Genomic DNA, 19,939 nt, shown 5'->3' with positions numbered 1-19,939 from the left:
TACTATTGTGCTGGAGCCGAGCTCACAGTTTGAGATGGACATGAATATATCATGTTAAAGCTACCACGGAGTATTAGGGCCACATTAAGATACAGAAATATTGCTGAACATTTGGAGAATACTGTGGAAATATGGAGATGAAAGTGAAAAATCTATCTGGAGATAAAAGTGGAATTGTGCAGATTGCAGTTGTTGTTTCAAGACTCTATAAAATGCCTTGTGTAGATGAGTTAGTGAAACAAACTGATCAGTCATCGAGTGATACAACATCCATCTTCTTTATTGCATGAGGGTGGAACCATCAATAACCTTGCATCTGTCCATGACCAGCCGTTTCATTTTCTACAAATCCACCCAACTTTTACAAGCCTGTGTCTTTTCTCCTGATTTTTCCTCTTCCTGAACCATCTTTTCAACGTGCTTATACTGATCACCGCATTGTGTTTATGAGCTCAAAGACAAATCATTGGACACTTTGGAGGCTTTCCTCCACATTTGGGCGATCAGCTGTTGCTCATAACTTCCTATGCTTGCTTGTGTCAGGCAGAAACCGGAGCTGCCGTTTCCCGACAAAAAATCGTCTGAGGAAGCGAGGAAGACGTGTGGGCAACCAAGTGAGAATACGGAAATACAGGAATATCCTTGATTTTGCGTCCTGCTCGGGGCTGCCGACGTTGGATGTTTTAGCTAAAACGGGCTTCGAGTTGAGTGCATGCCTTCCCCGCATGGTTTTCATCAGGACGCCGAGCTTTCCTAGAACATGTGAGTGACCATCTCATAGTCCCTTGGCTTATGATAAAAGGTAAGAAGTCTCGGGGAGTGTGCAGGGCGAATGTGTGCCAAGTCCCTCAGGATTTAACCAGAGATGCTTCAGCCTCGCCGATTAAGATGACCCTATTAAGCTGCCATTTGATCTCAAATAAAGCATTTGCCCTCAATGAGCTTTTGATTAGGAATAACTTGGATTTTAAGTTCCTAACCAAAACTAAGTGGAATATGGTTTTTTTTTTTTTTTTTTTTTCATTTTAATGAACTGTGCCAGGCAGACCGTCATTGTCTAACCACACTGCATCTTTCAGGAGATGGAGTTGGGTTGGCTGTTAATCCCCATGGATTAACATGGACATTACATGGCTCACTAAGTGATTCTCTGCATTTAACCCATTCACTCAGTAAAGCAGTGGGCAACCATTTTGCAATGTCTAAAATTTCTAGATAAAGTGGCTCGTCTTAAAATCAGGAAAGCCAAAACTGTCTAAAGAGCTTGGAAAAAAAAGCGTCTGGACTTCTTTAAGTTGTTTGAAGGTGTTTCACCTCTCATCTGAGAAGCTTCTTCAGTTTTAGGGTCAAATAGTGCAGAGTCCCAGATTAAAGCCCTGTGGGGGTGTCCCACCGAGAGGGGCAAAAGGGCCCCCTAATGATACTCTACCTAATCACAGGAGCCCAGGTGTGAAAGCCAACACTGTTAAATCCTGCCCTGGTTTACAGAAGCTATCCACAGCTTTAGGCAAGTTTGCCGTAAAACCTGTCTGTCTAAGGCTTCCTCAAATCATCTTCAAGCAGTCCAAAATGCCGCATCAAGGCTTTAACCTGCAGTCATAAATTCTCCCAAATCTCTCCTGTGTTAAAATCCTTGCACTGGCTTCCGGTTGGGTACAGATATCAGTTTAAAATTTTTACTTTTACATTTAAGCCCTTACAAGGTGAGGCCCCCACTTATATCATTGTGATTCTTCAACCTTACTCTCTATACCGGATCCTTAAATCCATTAATAGTGGTCTTCTAACTATTCCAAAGACCCGTTTGAAAACAAAGGGGGATCGTGGTTTTCAAACCCAAGCTCCTACACTGTGGAACAGTTTATTCCCTGCCCCCTTCCCCCCACTATGCACCATTGACTCTGTGACTTAGACAGGCATTTGGTTAACTTGGGTTACTTACTACTTACTTGCCTCTGTGCTTCATGTTCTCTCTGTCTCCCCTGTCAGCCATGTCCCCTTATGAACTTTGCGTCTCTATGCCTGTCTCCCGCTTCCTGTTATCCTTTGAAAGTCTCGTGTCCTGTGTTCAGTGTTTTGAGTTTTGCTTTTCCTCTGTGTCATTACATCTGATTAGTCTGAACTGTGTTTCCACCTGTTCCCAATCCTCTTGTTATCCTGTGTTTAGTACCAAGACTTCACCGAGTTCTTTTGATTCCTCAGATGCATCCGATGGAAGACAAAACACTGCTCAGTAGACCATTTATCATTTTATTTATCTTTCATATTACTTTATGAAGGGAGATGCATCCTCCATGACACGTTGCAGCGGATCTCAAAATGGTGGTGTGCCCCTAACAGTTTTATTACAGAAGCTCTCTCATTCTAGTCTAAACAGTGTCTCAGTAACTTTCCACTAAAAAATGCTCCCCTGTTATCTACTTTTCCCCGGCAGGCATGAGCGAGAGTCTACAGCATTCCACTTCCCAAGGACACGTAGTCTAATGCCTTTATTTTTCAGGGCTGTGTCTACTTAATACTACACTATATGGTTATATGGCATTTTAGTTAATATAAAGCATAGAATTGAGGCACTTCAAATAATTTAATCCCAAAACCTGCCTGTGTATTTCAGTCCTTAGTCTTCCCCATTTGTTGTCATGTTGTGCACCCTTACTGCTGTGTGTTTCCCTCGTGCTCCTGTCTAAATCTGTAGTTTCCACCAATAAAGCTGATGTTCTCAGTTAACTTCGCCTGTTCCGGCGTTTGGGTCCTACATCCTACCTGCCACACAGCCAAACCTTGACAGTTCCTTTAACAGGAGGACACTCTTTACATTCAAGTCAGCACAGAGACACTGAGGAACCACTACGATGAGGCCAGAACCCAAACCCAGGATAAAGAGTTTGAGTGAATGTGGTGTTGAAGGTGTGGAGGTGGATCAGAGTGTCAGAGGAGACTCTGTAGAAGGACAGAGTGCCAGCAGGACAGTCCACATACACTGCTACTCTGTTAGAGACAGAGGAGGAGGAGGAGGCGGAGGAGGAGGAGGAGGAGTAGATGGATGTTTCTCTGTTATTGTGACAAACAGATTCAGGACCATCATGAGAGCAGATCAGGCACCAAGACTGATCATTCCCTCCAAACAAACAGTCCTTACAGCGTCCCTTTCTTCTGATTCTTTGGTAACTCACTGATATATCAACATTTCCTCTCCACTCAACCTCCCAGTAACAGCGACCAGTCAGACCATTTCTACACAGCAGCTGATAACAGTTTTCAAATCTGTCTGGATGATCAGGATATGACTGAATCTCCTCCACACATGTCACTTTCCTGTTGTTGTCAGAAATTCTGAGGTATTCGTTGGCTGTGTTTGTGTTGATTGTGAGTTGACAGGAATCTGATGGAGAGAACAAACACAATCCAGCTGCAGTTATTGATCCATCATCTGTTCATTGATTGACACTTTGATGATGACTCCTGACATCAGAGATGTGAATGAGTGATGTGACAGTTTGAAGATGGTTGAATGTGTGCTGCTTTGTTTTCATGAATCACATTAAAAACACACTTACACTTCCTCAGACCTGGTGTCAACCATCGTTCTCCAGCAGGCTCCACCCTGAAAGGAGGAGGGGGGTCAGACCAGCACAGTGTCGTTCAGCATGCACACATGGACATTACATGGCTCTCGTACACATACTGTTAGACACTGATAAAGGAACAGTCCAACATTTTCACAAATACACTTCAATCCATACGCGGATCAACCTGCTGATGATTTGGACTGATCCTGGATCTGTAAGTTCTTTGAAGTAATGGTTCGATCAATTGTCAATTGCTGCTGCTAACAAACTCAGTAAAAGGCCAGTAATGTCGTGGGGATGGAGCTGGACTATCTTAGGGTTCTTATGGAGAGGCAAATGTTATTCAGGATAAAGACAATGCTGGATAATTTCTCCAACCCACTCCATGACGTGCTGGCTAGCCACAGCAGCACGTTCAATGAGAGACTGAGACTACTAAAAAGCACCATTGAACAACAGGAAATCATTCCTACCTGTGGCCATCTCCCTGTACAACTCGTTCACCTAACACACTGTATACTGCTATAACTACACTCTTTTTGCACATGCTCAGATATTTATTAGAAAGTGACATAAATATATATATATATATATATATATATATATATATATATATATATATATATATATATATATATATATATATATAGTGGCAAGGGAACAATAAGAGAACAGCACCACCAAGGCTGGAGACGGAGCAATACTGGAAGAGCATATGGGAGAAGGATGCAACCCATAACGGCAATGCTCAGTGGCTAGAGGATCTGAGGGCAGACCACAGCGACCTCCCTGAACAGGGTCCAGTAACCATCACAGTGGCAGATATCCAAGAAAGGGTTTCCAGTATGAAGAGTTGGACAGCACCAGGGCCCGACATGGTTCACGCCTACTGGCTGAAGAAGCTGACTGCACTCCATGAGCGTCTGGCAGCACAAATGAACCAGCTGCTAGTTAACGAGAGACACCCGGAATGGCTAACTGAAGGGCGGACGGTCCTGATCCCCAAGGACCCCAAGAAGGGACCGGTCCCCTCCAACTACCGACCAATAACCTGCCTCAGTACTACATGGAAGCTCCTGTCAGGCATCATATCGGCTAAGATGAACAGGCACATGGGTCAATACATGAGCGGGACACAGAAAGGAATTGGCAAGAATGCCAGAGGTGCAAAACACCAGCTACTGGTAGACAGAACAATCAGCCGAGACTGCAAGACCAGACTGACCAACCTGTGCACTGCCTGGATTGATTACAAGAAGGCCTATGACTCAATGCCCCACAGCTGGATACTGGAATGCCTAGAATTGTACAAGATCAATGGGACCCTAAGAGCCTTCATCAGGAACTCAATGGGGATGTGGCGTACAACACTAGAGGCCAACTCCAAGCCCATAGCACAAGTTACCATCAAGTGCGGGATCTACCAAGGAGATGCTCTGTCCCCACTGCTGTTCTGCATAGGCCTGAACCCCCTCAGTGAGATCATTAACAAGACTGGCTACGGATACCGACTACGGAACGGAGCAGTTGTCAGCCACCTCCTGTACATGGATGACATCAAGCTGTATGCCAAGAGTGAACGAGACATCGATTCACTGATCCACACTACCAGGCTATACAGCAATGACATTGGAATGTCGTTCGGACTGGAGAAGTGTAGTCGGATGGTAACAAAGAGAGGGAAGGTAGTCAGAACTGAGGGGATTGAACTACCAGAAGGCAACATTGCAGACATAGAGGACAGTTACAAGTACCTGGGGATCCCGCAGGCAAATGGGAACCATGAAGAGGCCGCTAGAAAGGCTGCAACCACCAAGTACCTGCAGAGGGTCAGGCAAGTCCTGAGGAGTCAGCTGAATGGTAAGAACAAGATCCGGGCCATCAACACATACGCCCTGCCCGTGATCAGGTACCCTGCTGGGGTAATAAGCTGGCCAAAGGAGGAGATAGAAACCACTGACATAAAGACAAGAAAGCTCCTGACCATGCATGGAGGGTTTCACCCCAAGTCCAGCACCCTGAGGCTGTACGCTAAGCGGAAGGAAGGGGGCCGGGGACTGGTGAGTGTCAGCACCACAGTCCAGGATGAGACAAGGAACATCCAAGAATACATTGGGAAGATGGCCCCAACTGACCGAGTGCTCAGTGAATACCTCAGGCAGCAGAAACCCAAGAAAGAGGAGGGAGACGAGGAACCATCATGGAAGGACAGGCCCCTGCACGGTATGTACCACCGGCAGATAGAGGAGGTGGCTGATATCCAGAAATCCTACCAGTGGCTGGACAAAGCTGGACTGAAAGACAGCACAGAGGCACTAATCATGGCAGCACAAGAACAAGCTCTGAGTACAAGATCCATAGAGGCTGGGGTCTATCACACCAGGCAAGACCCCAGGTGCAGGCTGTGTAAAGATGCCCCAGAGACAATCCAGCACATAACAGCAGGGTGCAAGATGCTAGCAGGCAAGGCATACATGGAACGCCATAACCAAGTGGCCGGCATAGTGTACAGGAACATCTGTGCCGAGTATAACCTAGAAGTCCCGAGGTCAAAATGGGAGATGCCCCCAAGGGTGGTGGAGAATGACCGAGCTAAGATCCTGTGGGACTTCCAGATACAGACGGACAAAATGGTGGTGGCTAACCAACCGGACATAGTGGTGGTAGACAAACAGAAGAAGACAGCCGTAGTGATCGATGTAGCGGTTCCGAATGACAGCAATATCAGGAAGAAGGAACACGAGAAGCTGGAGAAATACCAAGGGCTCAGAGAAGAGCTCGAGAGGATGTGGAGGGTGAAGGTAACGGTGGTCCCCGTGGTAATCGGAGCACTAGGTGCGGTGACTCCCAAGCTAGGCGAGTGGCTCCAGCAGATCCCGGGAATAACATCGGAGATCTCTGTCCAGAAGAGCGCAGTCCTGGGAACAGCTAAGATACTGCGCAGGACCCTCAAGCTCCCAGGCCTCTGGTAGAGGACCCGAGCTTGAAGGATAAACCGCCCGCAGGGGCGTGCTGGGTGTTTTTTATATATATATATATATATATATATATATATATATTGCATATATTGTTCTATTTCTTACTTCTTGTAGTGTCTGTTTTTGTTACTGTTTTTACTGGAGCACTGTAACCAACACAATTCCCTCTAGTGATAAATAAAGTATTCTGATTCTGACGATTCTGAATTGTCACAGCAAGAAATCCAAGTCAGTTATGACTGAGGATGCTACTATTATCTCCAAACACATACTGAGAGGATGTAGTGTTTGATGGAGACCTCAATCTATAGTCCCTTTTCAATCAGTACCTTCTTGGATCGTCTCACTATAGTTCATCAAGGTTTTCAGGGTTTTCCATTAGGTACCTGGTACCAGGTGCTTTTTTAGTACCCATTCCACCAGGGTTCTGAGCGATCCAAGCAGGTACTAAAATGTAACATTATGAGACTGCATACAATTAGCTTTTCAATAGTGATACTCGATGAGCCACTTGTGAAACCCTGCAATGAGGGAAATGGCTACAAAAACATTGCCGTATTCCCCGGGTCTCTCTACTGGTTTAGGCAGAATTTAATCAGTCATAGTTTAGTCTGTCACCTATATTCAGTGTTCAACACTGTAGCTATCTGATAACTAATACATTCCAATTAGAAGCAGAGAGCATGTCCAGCCTGCCATGCTTTTTCAGTGGTACCGTGTATCTGTGCTTAATAGGAATCAACTGTAACTCTTATCATCATTTGTAATCTGGTTTCTCTTTGATGGATTTTCTGATCATCAAAAACCTGCATCAAACTTACTTGTAGATTCTGTTATACTTGGGTTTCTTATATTTCTGTTTTTCTCAGTTTCTCGTGTTTCACAGCATTAAAATAAATCATGATACATCAATGTAATGTTGCTTCCCCTATTAAACATAACTGTGTTCAGCATTCCACACATTCAGATAATGTAATGATTGCGTAGAAGTAACAAAAGAAAAATTCAATATTGATAAATGGTAGATGAGGCAAACAGTTTCTGATTAGCTCATAAGTGAAAAAGGTAAGAAACATATCTACAAGAATAATTTCTTCTAAATAGAACGCAACATAACAGTGTGTATGTGTTAGTCCCCGCAGGGAAATCTCTGCTCTGCATTTAACCCATTCACCCAATGAAGCAGTGGGCAGCCACCAATGCAGCGCTCAGTGTTCAGTGGAGTCGAAACCCCAAGCTTCTGATCATGGGGCCACCACTCTACCTACAGAGCTATCCCGCCCCTGAACTGAGCTACCCCCCACACCCACACCCCTGCCTAATTTGGCAGTTTCAAGACAGATTTCCCTCTATCATTTATGAATTTATCATCCAAGTAGACTAGTATTTCTTTTCTGAGTAAAGAAAAACCTACTGTGTGTGGTTGCTCAGATCATGTCTGTGGGACCTGAGTGAAGGACACATAAAATGTTTCCTCTTCTTCCTCCTCTATCAGACATTCTCTCCATACCTGAGGGTGTCCAGTCTCCAGCCTGGATCCTTCAGTCCAGCTGACAGCAGCTTCATTCCTGAGGCTCCTGGATGATTGTAGCTCAGGTCCAGCTCTCTCAGACGGGAGGGGTTGGAGCTCAGAGCTGAGGCCAGAGAGGTACAGCCTTCCTCTGTGATTAGACAGCCTGAGAGACTGCAGACACACAAAACAATACATCTGTGAATAATTAACCAGAACTTTAATACTTAATGTTCAGGAGCATTTCTAAACTCAAAAATATCCTGTCATCTAAAGGCCAGGAAACTGTTATCCATGCTTTCATATAATCACGTCTTGACTATTGTAACTCTCTCTATCTAGGCATCTGTCACTCAAGCCTGTCCCGCCTGCACTCGAACTCTGCGCTCCTCCAGTCAGATGCTTTTATTAGTTCCACGCTCCCAGTTCAAATCTGAAGGTGACAGGCTTTCTCCATTGCCGCCTCGAAACTCTGGAACAGTCTTCCCCCTTTCATAAAATCCTCTTCGTCCCTGGAAGTCTTCAGATCAAATCTGAAGACCTACCTATTTTCCAAGGCTTTCGGATCTCTCTGACACCCCTTTTATTCTGTTTCAGCTACCCTGGTCTTTTATCTCATTGGATGATGTTTGCATGTGTAGACACGTATACATGTATTTTATGTTCACGTATGTGCTTGTGTGTGAATGTGTACATTTTTGCATACGTATGTGCATATTTGCATGTACACTTTTTTTTTTACAAAAATATATGGATGTCTCACAATGTTTCTATGTTTTCATCTTATCTATTTTAATTATTATTATATTTCTCTGTTCAGCACTTTGGCTGACACCTGATGTCTTTTAAATGTACTATATAAATAAAGATGACTTGACTTGACTTGACTTGACTTATTGGGGAAAACAGGATCATCACACTGTCTTGGAACTCTGGCATGCAGTCCATTTTGCTCAGTCTCTTTCTTATGGTGGACTAACACCATCCTCAACTGAGGCAAATGAGGTTTGCATTTCTTTCAATGCTGTTGTGGGGTCTTTTGTGACCTCTTGGATTAGTCATTGCTTCATTTTTGGGGTATTTGCAGTCAACCAGTTGCTACTCTTCTATGTTTTCACCATTAGTGGACAATGGCTCTCTCTGTGGTTTGCTGGAATTTCACAGCTTTAGAACTGGCCTTATAACCTTACTTGATATTTAAATTTCTTTGAAGATCTGAAAAGTTTATGTGTGCCCAATGTAAAAATAATAAGAAATCACAAAGGTGGCAAACACCTTTTCACAGACGATAAAAAGAAAATAAAGAAACCCCAACAATCCACCCAGCAATAACACACTTCCCCAGCAAAATTTCAGACATTTCTTTTAACATGTTCTACCATGGCATAGTTAGGAAGAGAAATGGAGCATGAGTAACTTTGACGGAAGACTATGTGAATAGTGTTGTGGAGGTGAGGAAAGTTTCAGACAGGATTATGCAGCTGAATTTAGAAATGAAGGGGGGATGATGAATGTTACGGAGGCAGAGCCTTCAATTTTCAGGCCACTCTTCTCTGGAATGGCTGTAATTGGAAAAATCACCATCATCGTCCAATGGCCAGTCCAGCTTTTGTGCTATATATCGGTTGTTAAATTTAGCGTGGAAATACTTTACAAATATTCAGAGATGAACTTACAGACTTGCTTTACTTCTCTGGGATAGCTTTCTCTGATATGAAATACCAGTTTGGAAGCAAGTAGCGAGGCTCCAAATGCTTTCAGTGTAAAGTAACTCCAGACGGCCGACAGGTCTCGCACGCCACAGGCGCTCAATCACGTGACGCATACTGGTCTGACATGCTAAGGTCATGAGCTGGGTTACGCCATGTCGCATGTTATCTAAGTTGCTTTTGTGCTTAATGGATCGGATTACATTTTTTATTCCTTTCCGATATCCGATCAAGTAATTTAGGTCAGCATCGGACTGATACCGATACATAATATCGGATTGGTCCATCCCGAGTTGTAATCATTTTCTAGATATTTAAATTTTCAGAGACAGTCAGGCTTTCATTAATTACTTGTATGCCCAGACAAAGGCAGCTCTAAATTTGTATTTATGAATCCCAGTTAGTGCACATGTACTGTTTGTGAATGCTGCATAATATCACATAGAAAAAAAATCCTCTTATTACCTTGCACAACTAATGTGATCATTTAGACAAAAATATCCAAGAATTTCTTTCATGTCAAGCATTCTAAAAGACTGTGAAATGGAGATCCCATAGAAGCAATATACAGATATATTAATATACCTGTATATTGCTTGTATATACAGATATATTAACCCTTTAAGACCTACCATAGAACCAAGTCTGCCAGAGCTTACTATATATTTTTACATGCTGTAGTGCCATTTTTGGGAGCATTTCAAGTTGCTATACATCAATACAACTGTTATAGCCCAAAATTTAATAATATGTCTGTATTAAGTCCATAGTAACTACATAAATTGCAAAAAAGTGCAATGAACTACAAAGAAATTAAAAGTTGTTTTTTTTTTTTTTACATAGATTTCTACTTAGAGAAATTTAAGAGGTTTATCCTTCAAAACTGTAAATACAAAAAAGTTGCAAAAAATAGTTTACAACAACAGGAAATTTATTTTGAGTGTCTTCATAGTTTTATTTTTGAAATACACCAATTTTTATATACTCTAGAAAAAACGAAAATAAATCGTATAATGTAAATTTGCAAAGAAAACAGCATGTGCATAAAACTAAACTATTTAAAGCAGTGTAATTTGAGTTCTAAGCATCCCAGAAACTATTCAGAAAAGGATGAAGTAAAACATGACTTTTAAAAACACCAGTATAGGCTTACAATGCATATATGTAAAAAAAACGACATTTTCCGCGAAATGATGTCACTTCCAATTTTGGGCAGGTAATGGCGGACATGCGATAGTTCTCGCTGACGTCTATGTCAATGTAGGACGTGTTATGACCAGCTGATCGGATCGGCAAAGCGGCAAACTGTGACCTAGGACAAGCTGATGGCATAAGATGTAAGTACAACTACTCCAGTTTCATATGCAAAAAAAAAATTATTGCGCTAGCTTACGTGGTTTCGGTTCTACAGGGATTTAAAAATAGTTACACAAAACGCAGTGTGCCCGCTCCGACCGGCTTTAAAGGGTTAATATAAATACAATCTCTGTCTTGTTTTGGAAATGGCGATAAAGTTCTACATGAGTTAGATTTTTGACTAATGGTGTGAGTCAGATTTTAAAGTAGCATGAGTGAAGCCTGACCTGAGAATTTCCAATACACATTGTTGACTTCTCACTCCATCACACAGAAGCTTCACTCCTGAATCCTGCAGGTTGTTGTTACTCAGGCCCAGTTCTCTCAGACCAGATGACTGAAAGCTGAGAACTGAGGACAGAGTTTCACAGATCCTTTCTGAGAGGTTACAGCCACACATTCTGAAAATATATTAACAAGACGACAAAAGACACTGGCGTTAAAGTGTGTTCAAGCTGCAGCGAATACTTACTGTAATATTTGGCAATATTAAGTTTTCTTTGATAAATGGCTATATGAATTGTATTTTTTTTATACCATATGCACTTATACAACCTCATAACATCTGACTTGTTTGTATGGACAGCTTGCATGTTTTGGAAGGAACTATGAAAGCTGAAATGTATATAAAGACTTTAGAGCAACATATGCTTACATCCGGATGACATCTATTTCAGGGAAGTATTCACCAGGGCAATGCAAAACCACATACTGCAACTATTACAACAGAATGGCTTCGTCTTGCATTGACATTGTGAGGAACCTTGGAGTCATTTTTGACCAGGATTTCTCCTAAATTGGCTTCCCTTCATAGGCTCGCTCTCAGAAGACACCTCCCCCTTTTGCGAGTGTGGACGCTTCATCTCTTTGCTCCTTCATCTCTTTGCTCCTTAAATGCTTTTCTTCTTTTATTTATTTTTATGCTGATTTTTTCCCTTTTTTCCGTATGAGCTTACCTGCGATAGCTTCTGGACACTTATAGATCATTAGGACTAAAGTGTCCTTAACAGAAACAGCAACATTTTTATAGTTACCTTATCCTCAGCGCTCCGTGTGTCTGTGGCCTAGACACAGCTGAAGCCTGATTACAGCATCTGGGCACCGAACAGCCTCAATAGCCTGGAAAGGTGCTAACCGCTAGGCTAACTAGCAACAAGATGCCTTCCCTCTCCACAGATGACTACCACAGCCTCCTGCAGAAGATTGCAGTACTGGAGACAAAAATTCATCGCTTAGAAGTAAACGTGGAGGTAAATGGACTGTGTGGAAATGAAACAACCTTGCCTTTGATTCAAAACAATGGCGATGAGCAAGCTAGTACACAGCTAAGGAGCACAGATAACATGACCAAGAAAGTAGACTCTGTGCATTATTATAAATCCTCAAGTGATAATCCCCCCTTGGACTGTCGTGGTGCTAAACCAAGACATAAATCATGTCTCCTGGAAGGGGGAGGACACATCACGGGCAGAGCACAGCGAGCTGAAATCTCTGAAACCGACTGGCCTTCACTTCCTACGAGACAGAGAAGCTCTTCTACCCCTGTATACGAGAGGAAACAGGACTGGACAACCGTGAATAGGAAGATTAACAACAAACCTCCAAAACAACTGAATGTGAAACTGCACAACAGATTTGCTCCACTATCAAAGGACCCTGGATCTATATCGGACAACCATCCATCTAAAAGCAGCGAAGTAAGGTCTGAAAATCTGTTGATAAGTAAAAGACCACAGGGAAAGCTAAAGGCTAGGCCTGAAACTCTGATTGTGGGTGACTCTGCCGTAAAGGATGTACAAAGGATGTGCGGTAAGAACACTAAAGTCCTCTGCTTTCCTAATGATATGGTCAACAACCTGAAGGAGAGAATTCTTCAAATTGCAGATGAATATCCGACTGTGACAAACATTGTTCTGCATACAGGGTCAAACGATGTGTCCAAACAACAGTCGGAGGTTCTGAAACGGGACTATACTGGATTACTAAATACTGTAAACTCTCTGAATGCAGCTGTATTCATCAGTGGACCTGTACCGCCGGTTAGAGGAGGAGACGAGAGATTCAGCAGGTTGTTTACATTGAATAAATGGCTTATATCAGCATGTACTGACCACTCGGTGCATTTTATCAACAACTTTATTATTTTTTGGGAACGCAGGCATCTGTTCAAAGCAAATGGATTTAATTTTAACAAGTCAGGGATGAAACTGTTCACCTCCAACTTGTTTTATTCCATACGTCATCCATCTGTGCTTGGTGCCAAGGCTGAGATAAACGAGGAGTTATCTCATAAAGAGGAACAAACAGTACTCCAAGAACAGACAAAGCCCAGCAGAAACCTTGAGGAGGAGCTCCATTTGCCCCCACCTGGGAAGAGCCTCAGAAAGGAGAGACATCTGAGGCAAGAAGAGGGGTCCCTATTTGCCTCCAACTCTCTCAACAACACCAACGACCAGGACCAGGGACCACGATCTTCCCCAGTCCCCCAAACCCCTGACAGGCCATCACCCTCCTCCCCCTCCCTTTCTCCCTCCTCCCCACACCTGAAATTCACTGAGGAGATGATGGAGCGGGTCAATGCTGGGCTCAGATCTACCCCCCGGCCCAATCCCTTTTTGTCCCCCATAAACCCCCCACCAGAGCGGCCAAAGGTTCGCCATCGAGCCCCACCCTCAACAGAGCAATCGAAGTCACATTGCCCAGCCTCGCCCCCCTTAGTTCCTCCTTACCACCTTCATGCTCTGTCTCCGCAGTCTGATGTGTGATGTGTGAAGGGTCCGGGCAGCAAGGATTATGGCAGTGGTGACTTTTCCCAGGAGAAGCTGGGACCCTGTTCACTAGAAGGTTTTAAAATCTCTGTACTTTTAGGTGACAGAAGAAGACATGTGGCCTGGTCAAAATACAGAGAGGTGCACTGTAAAAGATCTTTAAACATAGTAAACATACCTTGTGTGCCACAGACTGCTCCCAAACACGAGGGGACAAGTAATGCCTCTAAAACACTTAAGTTGGCTTTATTAAACGTTAGATCTTTAGCTGGGAAAACATTTTTAATTAATGATTTAATCACTGAGCACAATCTTGATTTTATGTTTTTAACTGAAACTTGGTTGGACCAAAGTAACAGTGGAGCTGTTCTCATCGAGACGACCCCTCCTAACTACAGTTTTATCAGTGAGGCCAGGGTGAGCAGGAGAGGAGGAGGGGTTGCTGTCTTATTTAATGAATCATTTCAATGTAAGCAGCTATCTCCTGGAAGTTTTCAGTCTTTTGAATATGTGGCTTTACAGCTGAAGGCCCCATCCAAAGTTGTGTTTCTTAATGTTTACAGGCCTCCCAAATACTGCACAGACTTTTTTAATGACCTTAGTGAACTGCTGTCTGTGATCTGTGTTGATTTTGACTGTGTAATTATTGTTGGGGATTTTAACATCCATGTGGACAACCCTCAGGACAAAGGGACCAAAGACCTGAGTAACACTCTGGGCAACTTTGGGCTGACTCAGCATGTAACAGAGGCCACACATAATAGAGGACACACTCTTGACCTACTGATCTCCAAGGGCCTGAGCATTTCAAAGGTTACTGTGTCTGATGTGGGCGTGTCTGATCATTACTGTGTTTTCTTTGAAAGTAAAATCTCAGCCCACATAAATATATCAACAACAGTGATTACAAAACGGTGTATAACTGAACACAGTAGTGCAATTTTTAACCAGGTCTTCCCATTAACACCTGACCTGTCCAGAGGGTCAGTCAATGAGCTCGTCAATAGCTTCAATGCTAACATTTTAAACGTAATGGACACTATTGCTCCCATTAAGGTGAAGGTTATCTCTGGAAGGAAAAAGTCTCCATGGAGAAACTCCACACTGGTGAAAAATGAAAAAAGAGAGTGTAGGAAAGCTGAGCGCAGATGGAGAAAAACAAACCACCAGGTTCACTATGACATCTATAAAGAGAAACTTCACAATTATAATTTACAACTGAGGAGTGCAAGGAGGTCCTACTTCTCTGACATCATCACTAAAAACAGCCATAATGCTCGGGTCTTATTTTCTACAGTTGACAGGCTAACAAACCCTCCTGTGTCAGTGGCAGCTGAACTTCATTCGACCATGGCCTGCAATGACTTTGCCAAATTCTTCACTGAAAAAATCCAAAAAATTAGACAAACAATTAGTACATCAACAGCAGATCCAGGATATGTACTGTGTCCACCAAAAAACTGTTTAAACACCATGAAACAGTTTCAACCTATTAACAGCAAAGACCTGGAGGACATCTTAGGTCAACTGAACTCCTCCTCCTGCTGTTTAGATGTCCTGCCAACAAGTTTTTTCAAAAAGGTCTCAAAGACTTTAGAGTCAGACCTGTTACAGATCGTCAACTTTTCTTTATTATCAGGTGTGTTTCCAGAATCACTAAAAACTGCTGTAATAAAACCTATACTGAAAAAGGACAATCTTGACAAGACACAAATGAACAACTACAGGCCGATCTCAAATCTCCCATTTTTAAGTAAGATCATTGAAAAAGCAGTTTCTCAACAGCTCAGTTACTTCTTAAAACAGAATAACTGCTACGATGCCGTCCAGTCAGGTTTTAGACAGAACCACAGCACTGAAACCGGTCTGACCAAAGTGTTTAATGACATATGTCTGAATACAGACAGTGGAAAAATGTCAGTCTTAGTTTTACTGGATCTCAGTGCAGCATTTGATACAGTTGACCACAACATATTACTCAAACGACTGGAGAACTGGACAGGTCTGTCAGGAAATGCACTAAACTGGTTCAAGACATACTTAGAAAACAGGAAATACTTTGTATCAATAGATAACTTCACATCTGAGCAGACAAGTATCACATGTGGAGTTCCCCAAGGTTCCATCTTGGGACCCCTTCTGTTTAACATTTACGTGCTCCCACTGGCACAGGTTATAAAGAACAACAAAAATAAACTATCATAGCTATGCAGATGACACACAAATATATATCACAATGTCACCAGGAGACCAAGGTCCTGTACAGGCTCTTGGTAAATGCATTGAGGAAATTAATGACTGGTTATGCCACAATTTTCTCCAGCTAAACAAAAACAAAACTGAGGTAATAGTCTTTGGCGCTAAAGAAAAACGATTACAGGTCACCAGAGAACTTCAATCTATACATCTAAAAACCACAAACCAGGCGAGAAATTTGGGTGTAGTGATGGATGCAGACCTAAACTTAGAAAAACACATTAAGACAATAACCAAGTCAGCTTACTATCACCTCAAGAATATTTAAAGGATAAAAGATCTGATGTCTCAACAGGACCTGGAAAAACTAGTCCATGCATTCATCTTTAGTAGGCTTGATTACTGTAACAGCATCTTTACAGGTCTACCTAAAAAATCAGTCAGACAACTACAGCTCATTCAGAACTCTGCTGCTCGAGTCCTCACTAAGACCAAAAAAGTGGACCACATCAGTCCAGCTCTGAGGTCTTTACACTGGCTGCCTGTCCGTCAGAGGATAGACTTTAAAGTTCTAATGCTGGTCTATAAAGCTCTGAATGGTTTAGGACCAAAATACATCAGTGACCTCCTGACCCAGTATGAACCTTCCAGATCCCTCAGGTCATCTGGATCAGGTCTTTTATCAGTTCCCAGAGTCAGAACCAGACACGGAGAAGCTGCATTCAGCTTTTATGCTCCTTATATCTGGAACAAACTCCCAGAAAACCTCAGATCAGCTGAAACACTCAGTTTATTTAAATCCAGGTTGAAGACTCACCTATTCTCAGCTGCATTTGAATAAAGCACCAAATCCACACTTTTAAGCTTAAATTTCAAAACTTACATTAACTACTGATTTTATCTACTGTTCTGATTTTATCTGTTTTGATTTTATATACTGTTTTGTTTGTTTGTTTGTTTGTTTGTTTGTTAATTAGTTAGTTTGTTTGTTTGCTTGTTTTAATCAATTTTAAATCATGCTTTTTATTTGTTTTTGTTTCTGTCTCTGTAAAGCACTTTGACTGTTCTGATTTTATCTGTTTTGATTTTATATACTGTTTTGTTTGTTTGTTTGTTTGTAGAGCTCTGGGTAGCTCCCCAGCTGGGTCTAGACTGGGTCTAGAGAGTATTTTAAATTCAGGGAATTTAAAATAGAAAGTAGCTCGTCCGCAGAAGGACTGGTAGCTCCCCTTTTGTGGGTTTAGAGCTCTGGGTAGCTCCCCAGCTGGGTCTAGACTGGGTCTAGAGAGTATTTTAAATTCAGGGAATTTAAAATAGAAAATAGCTCGTCTGCAGAGGGACTGGTAGCTCCCCTTACGATAAAGGTTCGGATCGCGCGAACAGGTGTGAATAACACAACCTAGACTGGGTCTAGAGAGTATTTTAAATTCAGGGAATTTAAAATAGAAAGTAGCTCGTCCGCAGAGGGACTGGTAGCTCCCCTTACGATAAGGGTTCGGATCGCACGAACAGGTGTGAATAACACAACCTGTGCCAGAAACACGACGCTGATGAGCCTCAACTGTCGCTCCAACAACAGTATGCGACACAGGAGCATGCAAAACAGTTTTGAGGCAGCCACCTAAGAATTTCTGGTGGCAGTTTGTCTGTTAATTAGTTAGTTTGTTTGCTTGCTTGTTTTAATCAATTTTAAATCATGCCTTTTATCTGTTTTTGTTTCTAATGTCTCTGTAAAGCACTTTGAATCACCTTGTTGTTGAATTGTGCTATACAAATAAATTTGCCTTGCCTTGCCTTAAATCCAGAATTGAATTCAATATCCTGCTCCTCACATTCAAAGTCTTAAGGAATCAGGCCCTTTCTTATCTTGATGACTTTATAATACCATATCACCCCATTAGAGCAATTCGCTCTCACTCTGCAGGCTTATTTTCTTGAGCCACGGGGCGATCGTGGCTCAAGAGTTGGGCATTCGCCTTGTAATCGGAAGGTTGCCGGTTCGAGCCCCGGCTTGGACAGTCTCGGTCGTTGTGTCCTTGGGCAAGACACTTCACCCGTTGCCTACTGGTGGTGGTCAGAGGGCCCGGTGGCGCCAGTGTCCGGCAGCCTCGCCTCTGTCAGTGCGCCCCAGGGTGGCTGTGGCTACAATGTAGCTTGCCATCACCAGTGTGTGAATGGGTGGATGACTGGATATGTAAAGCGCTTTGAGGTCCTTAGGGACTAGTAAAGCGCTATATAAATACAGGCCATTTACCATTTATTTGTTGTTACTAGAGTATTGAAAGTAGAATGTGAGGCAGACCCTTCAGTTTTCAGGCTCTTCGGTGAAACCAGCTTCCAGTTTGGATTCAGGAGACAGACACTACCTCTACTTTTAAGATTACAGTAGGTTTCAAACTTTCCTTTTTGCTAAAGCATATAGTAAGGACTGGATCAGGTGACCCTGAATCCTCCCTTAGTTATGCTGCAATAGTTGTAGGCTGCTGGGGGAGTCCCAAGGACTCAACATGAAACCCAACATGAAACCCAAGGCACAAAACATGCAATCTTGAGTTTGTTCAAAGTCATAACTGCATTTACTTTCAGAACAGAAATTGTGCTGTGTGTTCAAAGAGCACATGCTTTTGCTCATGACACATAAGTACACCAAAGTGCTTGCTCATATGAGGTCATATAAGTGTTGGATTTTTTCTTTCTGTATGTATTATTGTAGGGTCTACCTTACAATGTAAAATGCCTCAAGGTGACTGATGTTGTGATTCGGTGCTGTATACATTGATAAACAGAACTGAATCAAATTGAACATATATTATTATGCAATGGGAGTGTGTTTAAATTTAACATTAAAATTAACAACTGCATTGATTTAGTAATAGAAAGGTTGGACACTTGCGGGACAGTCACTGAATCTGTTGTTGCATTTGGAGTATCCATCTCACAGTGCAATATTATAAAAGCAGTCAGACAAATATACAAATATTAGCTGCAAGTCCGGCCAAAAGTAACCGTGTTTGACTGTGATCATTGCTGCTATGACTGTTACTGACAGTAATTGGCATGCACCGGACAGTAGTGTTTCACTGATATTTCTCGCACATTACATTATGGCAGAAGGCATAAGCACATAAATTGTTGTTGCATTACATGAAAAACATCGCAAAAATGACCACAACTTATCACCCAAAGATAGTTTTCATTCAAGAAACACACTTACTCGTGAATGAAACTGACCGGATAAGGAGGAGATGGCCAGGTCAGGCTTTCTTTAGCCACTTCTCAACACATGCTAGAGGAGTGGCAACACTTATTCATAAATCAGTACCCATGTGCATTAAAAAAACCATATTGGACCCCGCAGGGAGATTCATTATATTACAATGCTCCGTGCTGAATCAAGATTTAATATTAGTTAATGTATATGGCCCTAATATTGACGACTCCAGTTTCTATAATAATCTATTTCTCTCTATTACAGACCTCCACGGTGAGATAATTATTGGGGGGACTTTAACTGTACCCTAGAGCCCAGGCTTGATAGATCATTAGGTTTAGACTCTTCCCATCCAAAATCTAGACAAGCTATACAACACTTTATGTCTGAATTGAATCTTAAAGATATTTGGAGATTAAAAAACCCAACAGGGAGAGAATATTCTTGTCACTCAGCCAGTCATAACAGCCGCAGTCGCATAGATTATTATCTTATTTCAAACTTTCTCATCTCCAGAATTAACAGCTGTTCATATAAAAGTGTGCTTATATCTGACCACTCAATGACCACGCTTAACTTCTCAGTGACAACAGCTTTTAGACGTAACCCTATTTGGCGTTTAAGACCACACTGGCTACACAA

General features: G+C 42.3%; 1 protein-coding gene across 2 annotated transcripts in view; it reads right to left on the bottom strand.

Annotated features, from left to right (window-relative positions):
• Window positions 1–2,236: 2,236 nt before the first annotated feature.
• The window catches only part of LOC147333597 (NACHT, LRR and PYD domains-containing protein 3-like), a 30,925-nt gene continuing 13,222 nt past the window's right edge, over window positions 2,237–19,939 (bottom strand). Inside the window, exons 9-12 of one of the 2 annotated variants that reach the window (XM_086286292.1) lie at window positions 11,350–11,523; window positions 8,058–8,231; window positions 3,558–3,604; window positions 2,237–3,382 (exon numbers count right to left, since the gene is read on the bottom strand). In XM_086286292.1, coding sequence (XP_086142418.1) covers window positions 2,823–3,382; window positions 3,558–3,604; window positions 8,058–8,231; window positions 11,350–11,523 — 955 coding nt within the window. In that variant the 3' untranslated portion in view covers window positions 2,237–2,822. The remainder of the gene's footprint in view (window positions 3,383–3,557; window positions 3,605–8,057; window positions 8,232–11,349; window positions 11,524–19,939) is intronic. The other variant, XM_086286293.1, reaches the window with a different exon arrangement.

The sequence above is a fragment of the Aulonocara sp. 'chitande type north' Nkhata Bay genome, linkage group LG3, assembly GCF_057382095.1.
Source record: "Aulonocara sp. 'chitande type north' Nkhata Bay isolate Kocher_YH1m ecotype deep benthic linkage group LG3, A_spYH_male_GT1.1, whole genome shotgun sequence".
NCBI classification, from domain to species: Eukaryota; Metazoa; Chordata; class Actinopteri; order Cichliformes; family Cichlidae; genus Aulonocara; species Aulonocara sp. 'chitande type north' Nkhata Bay.
Note: the sequence above shows the minus strand (reverse complement) of the source record. Positions and strands in the feature narration are given on the sequence as shown.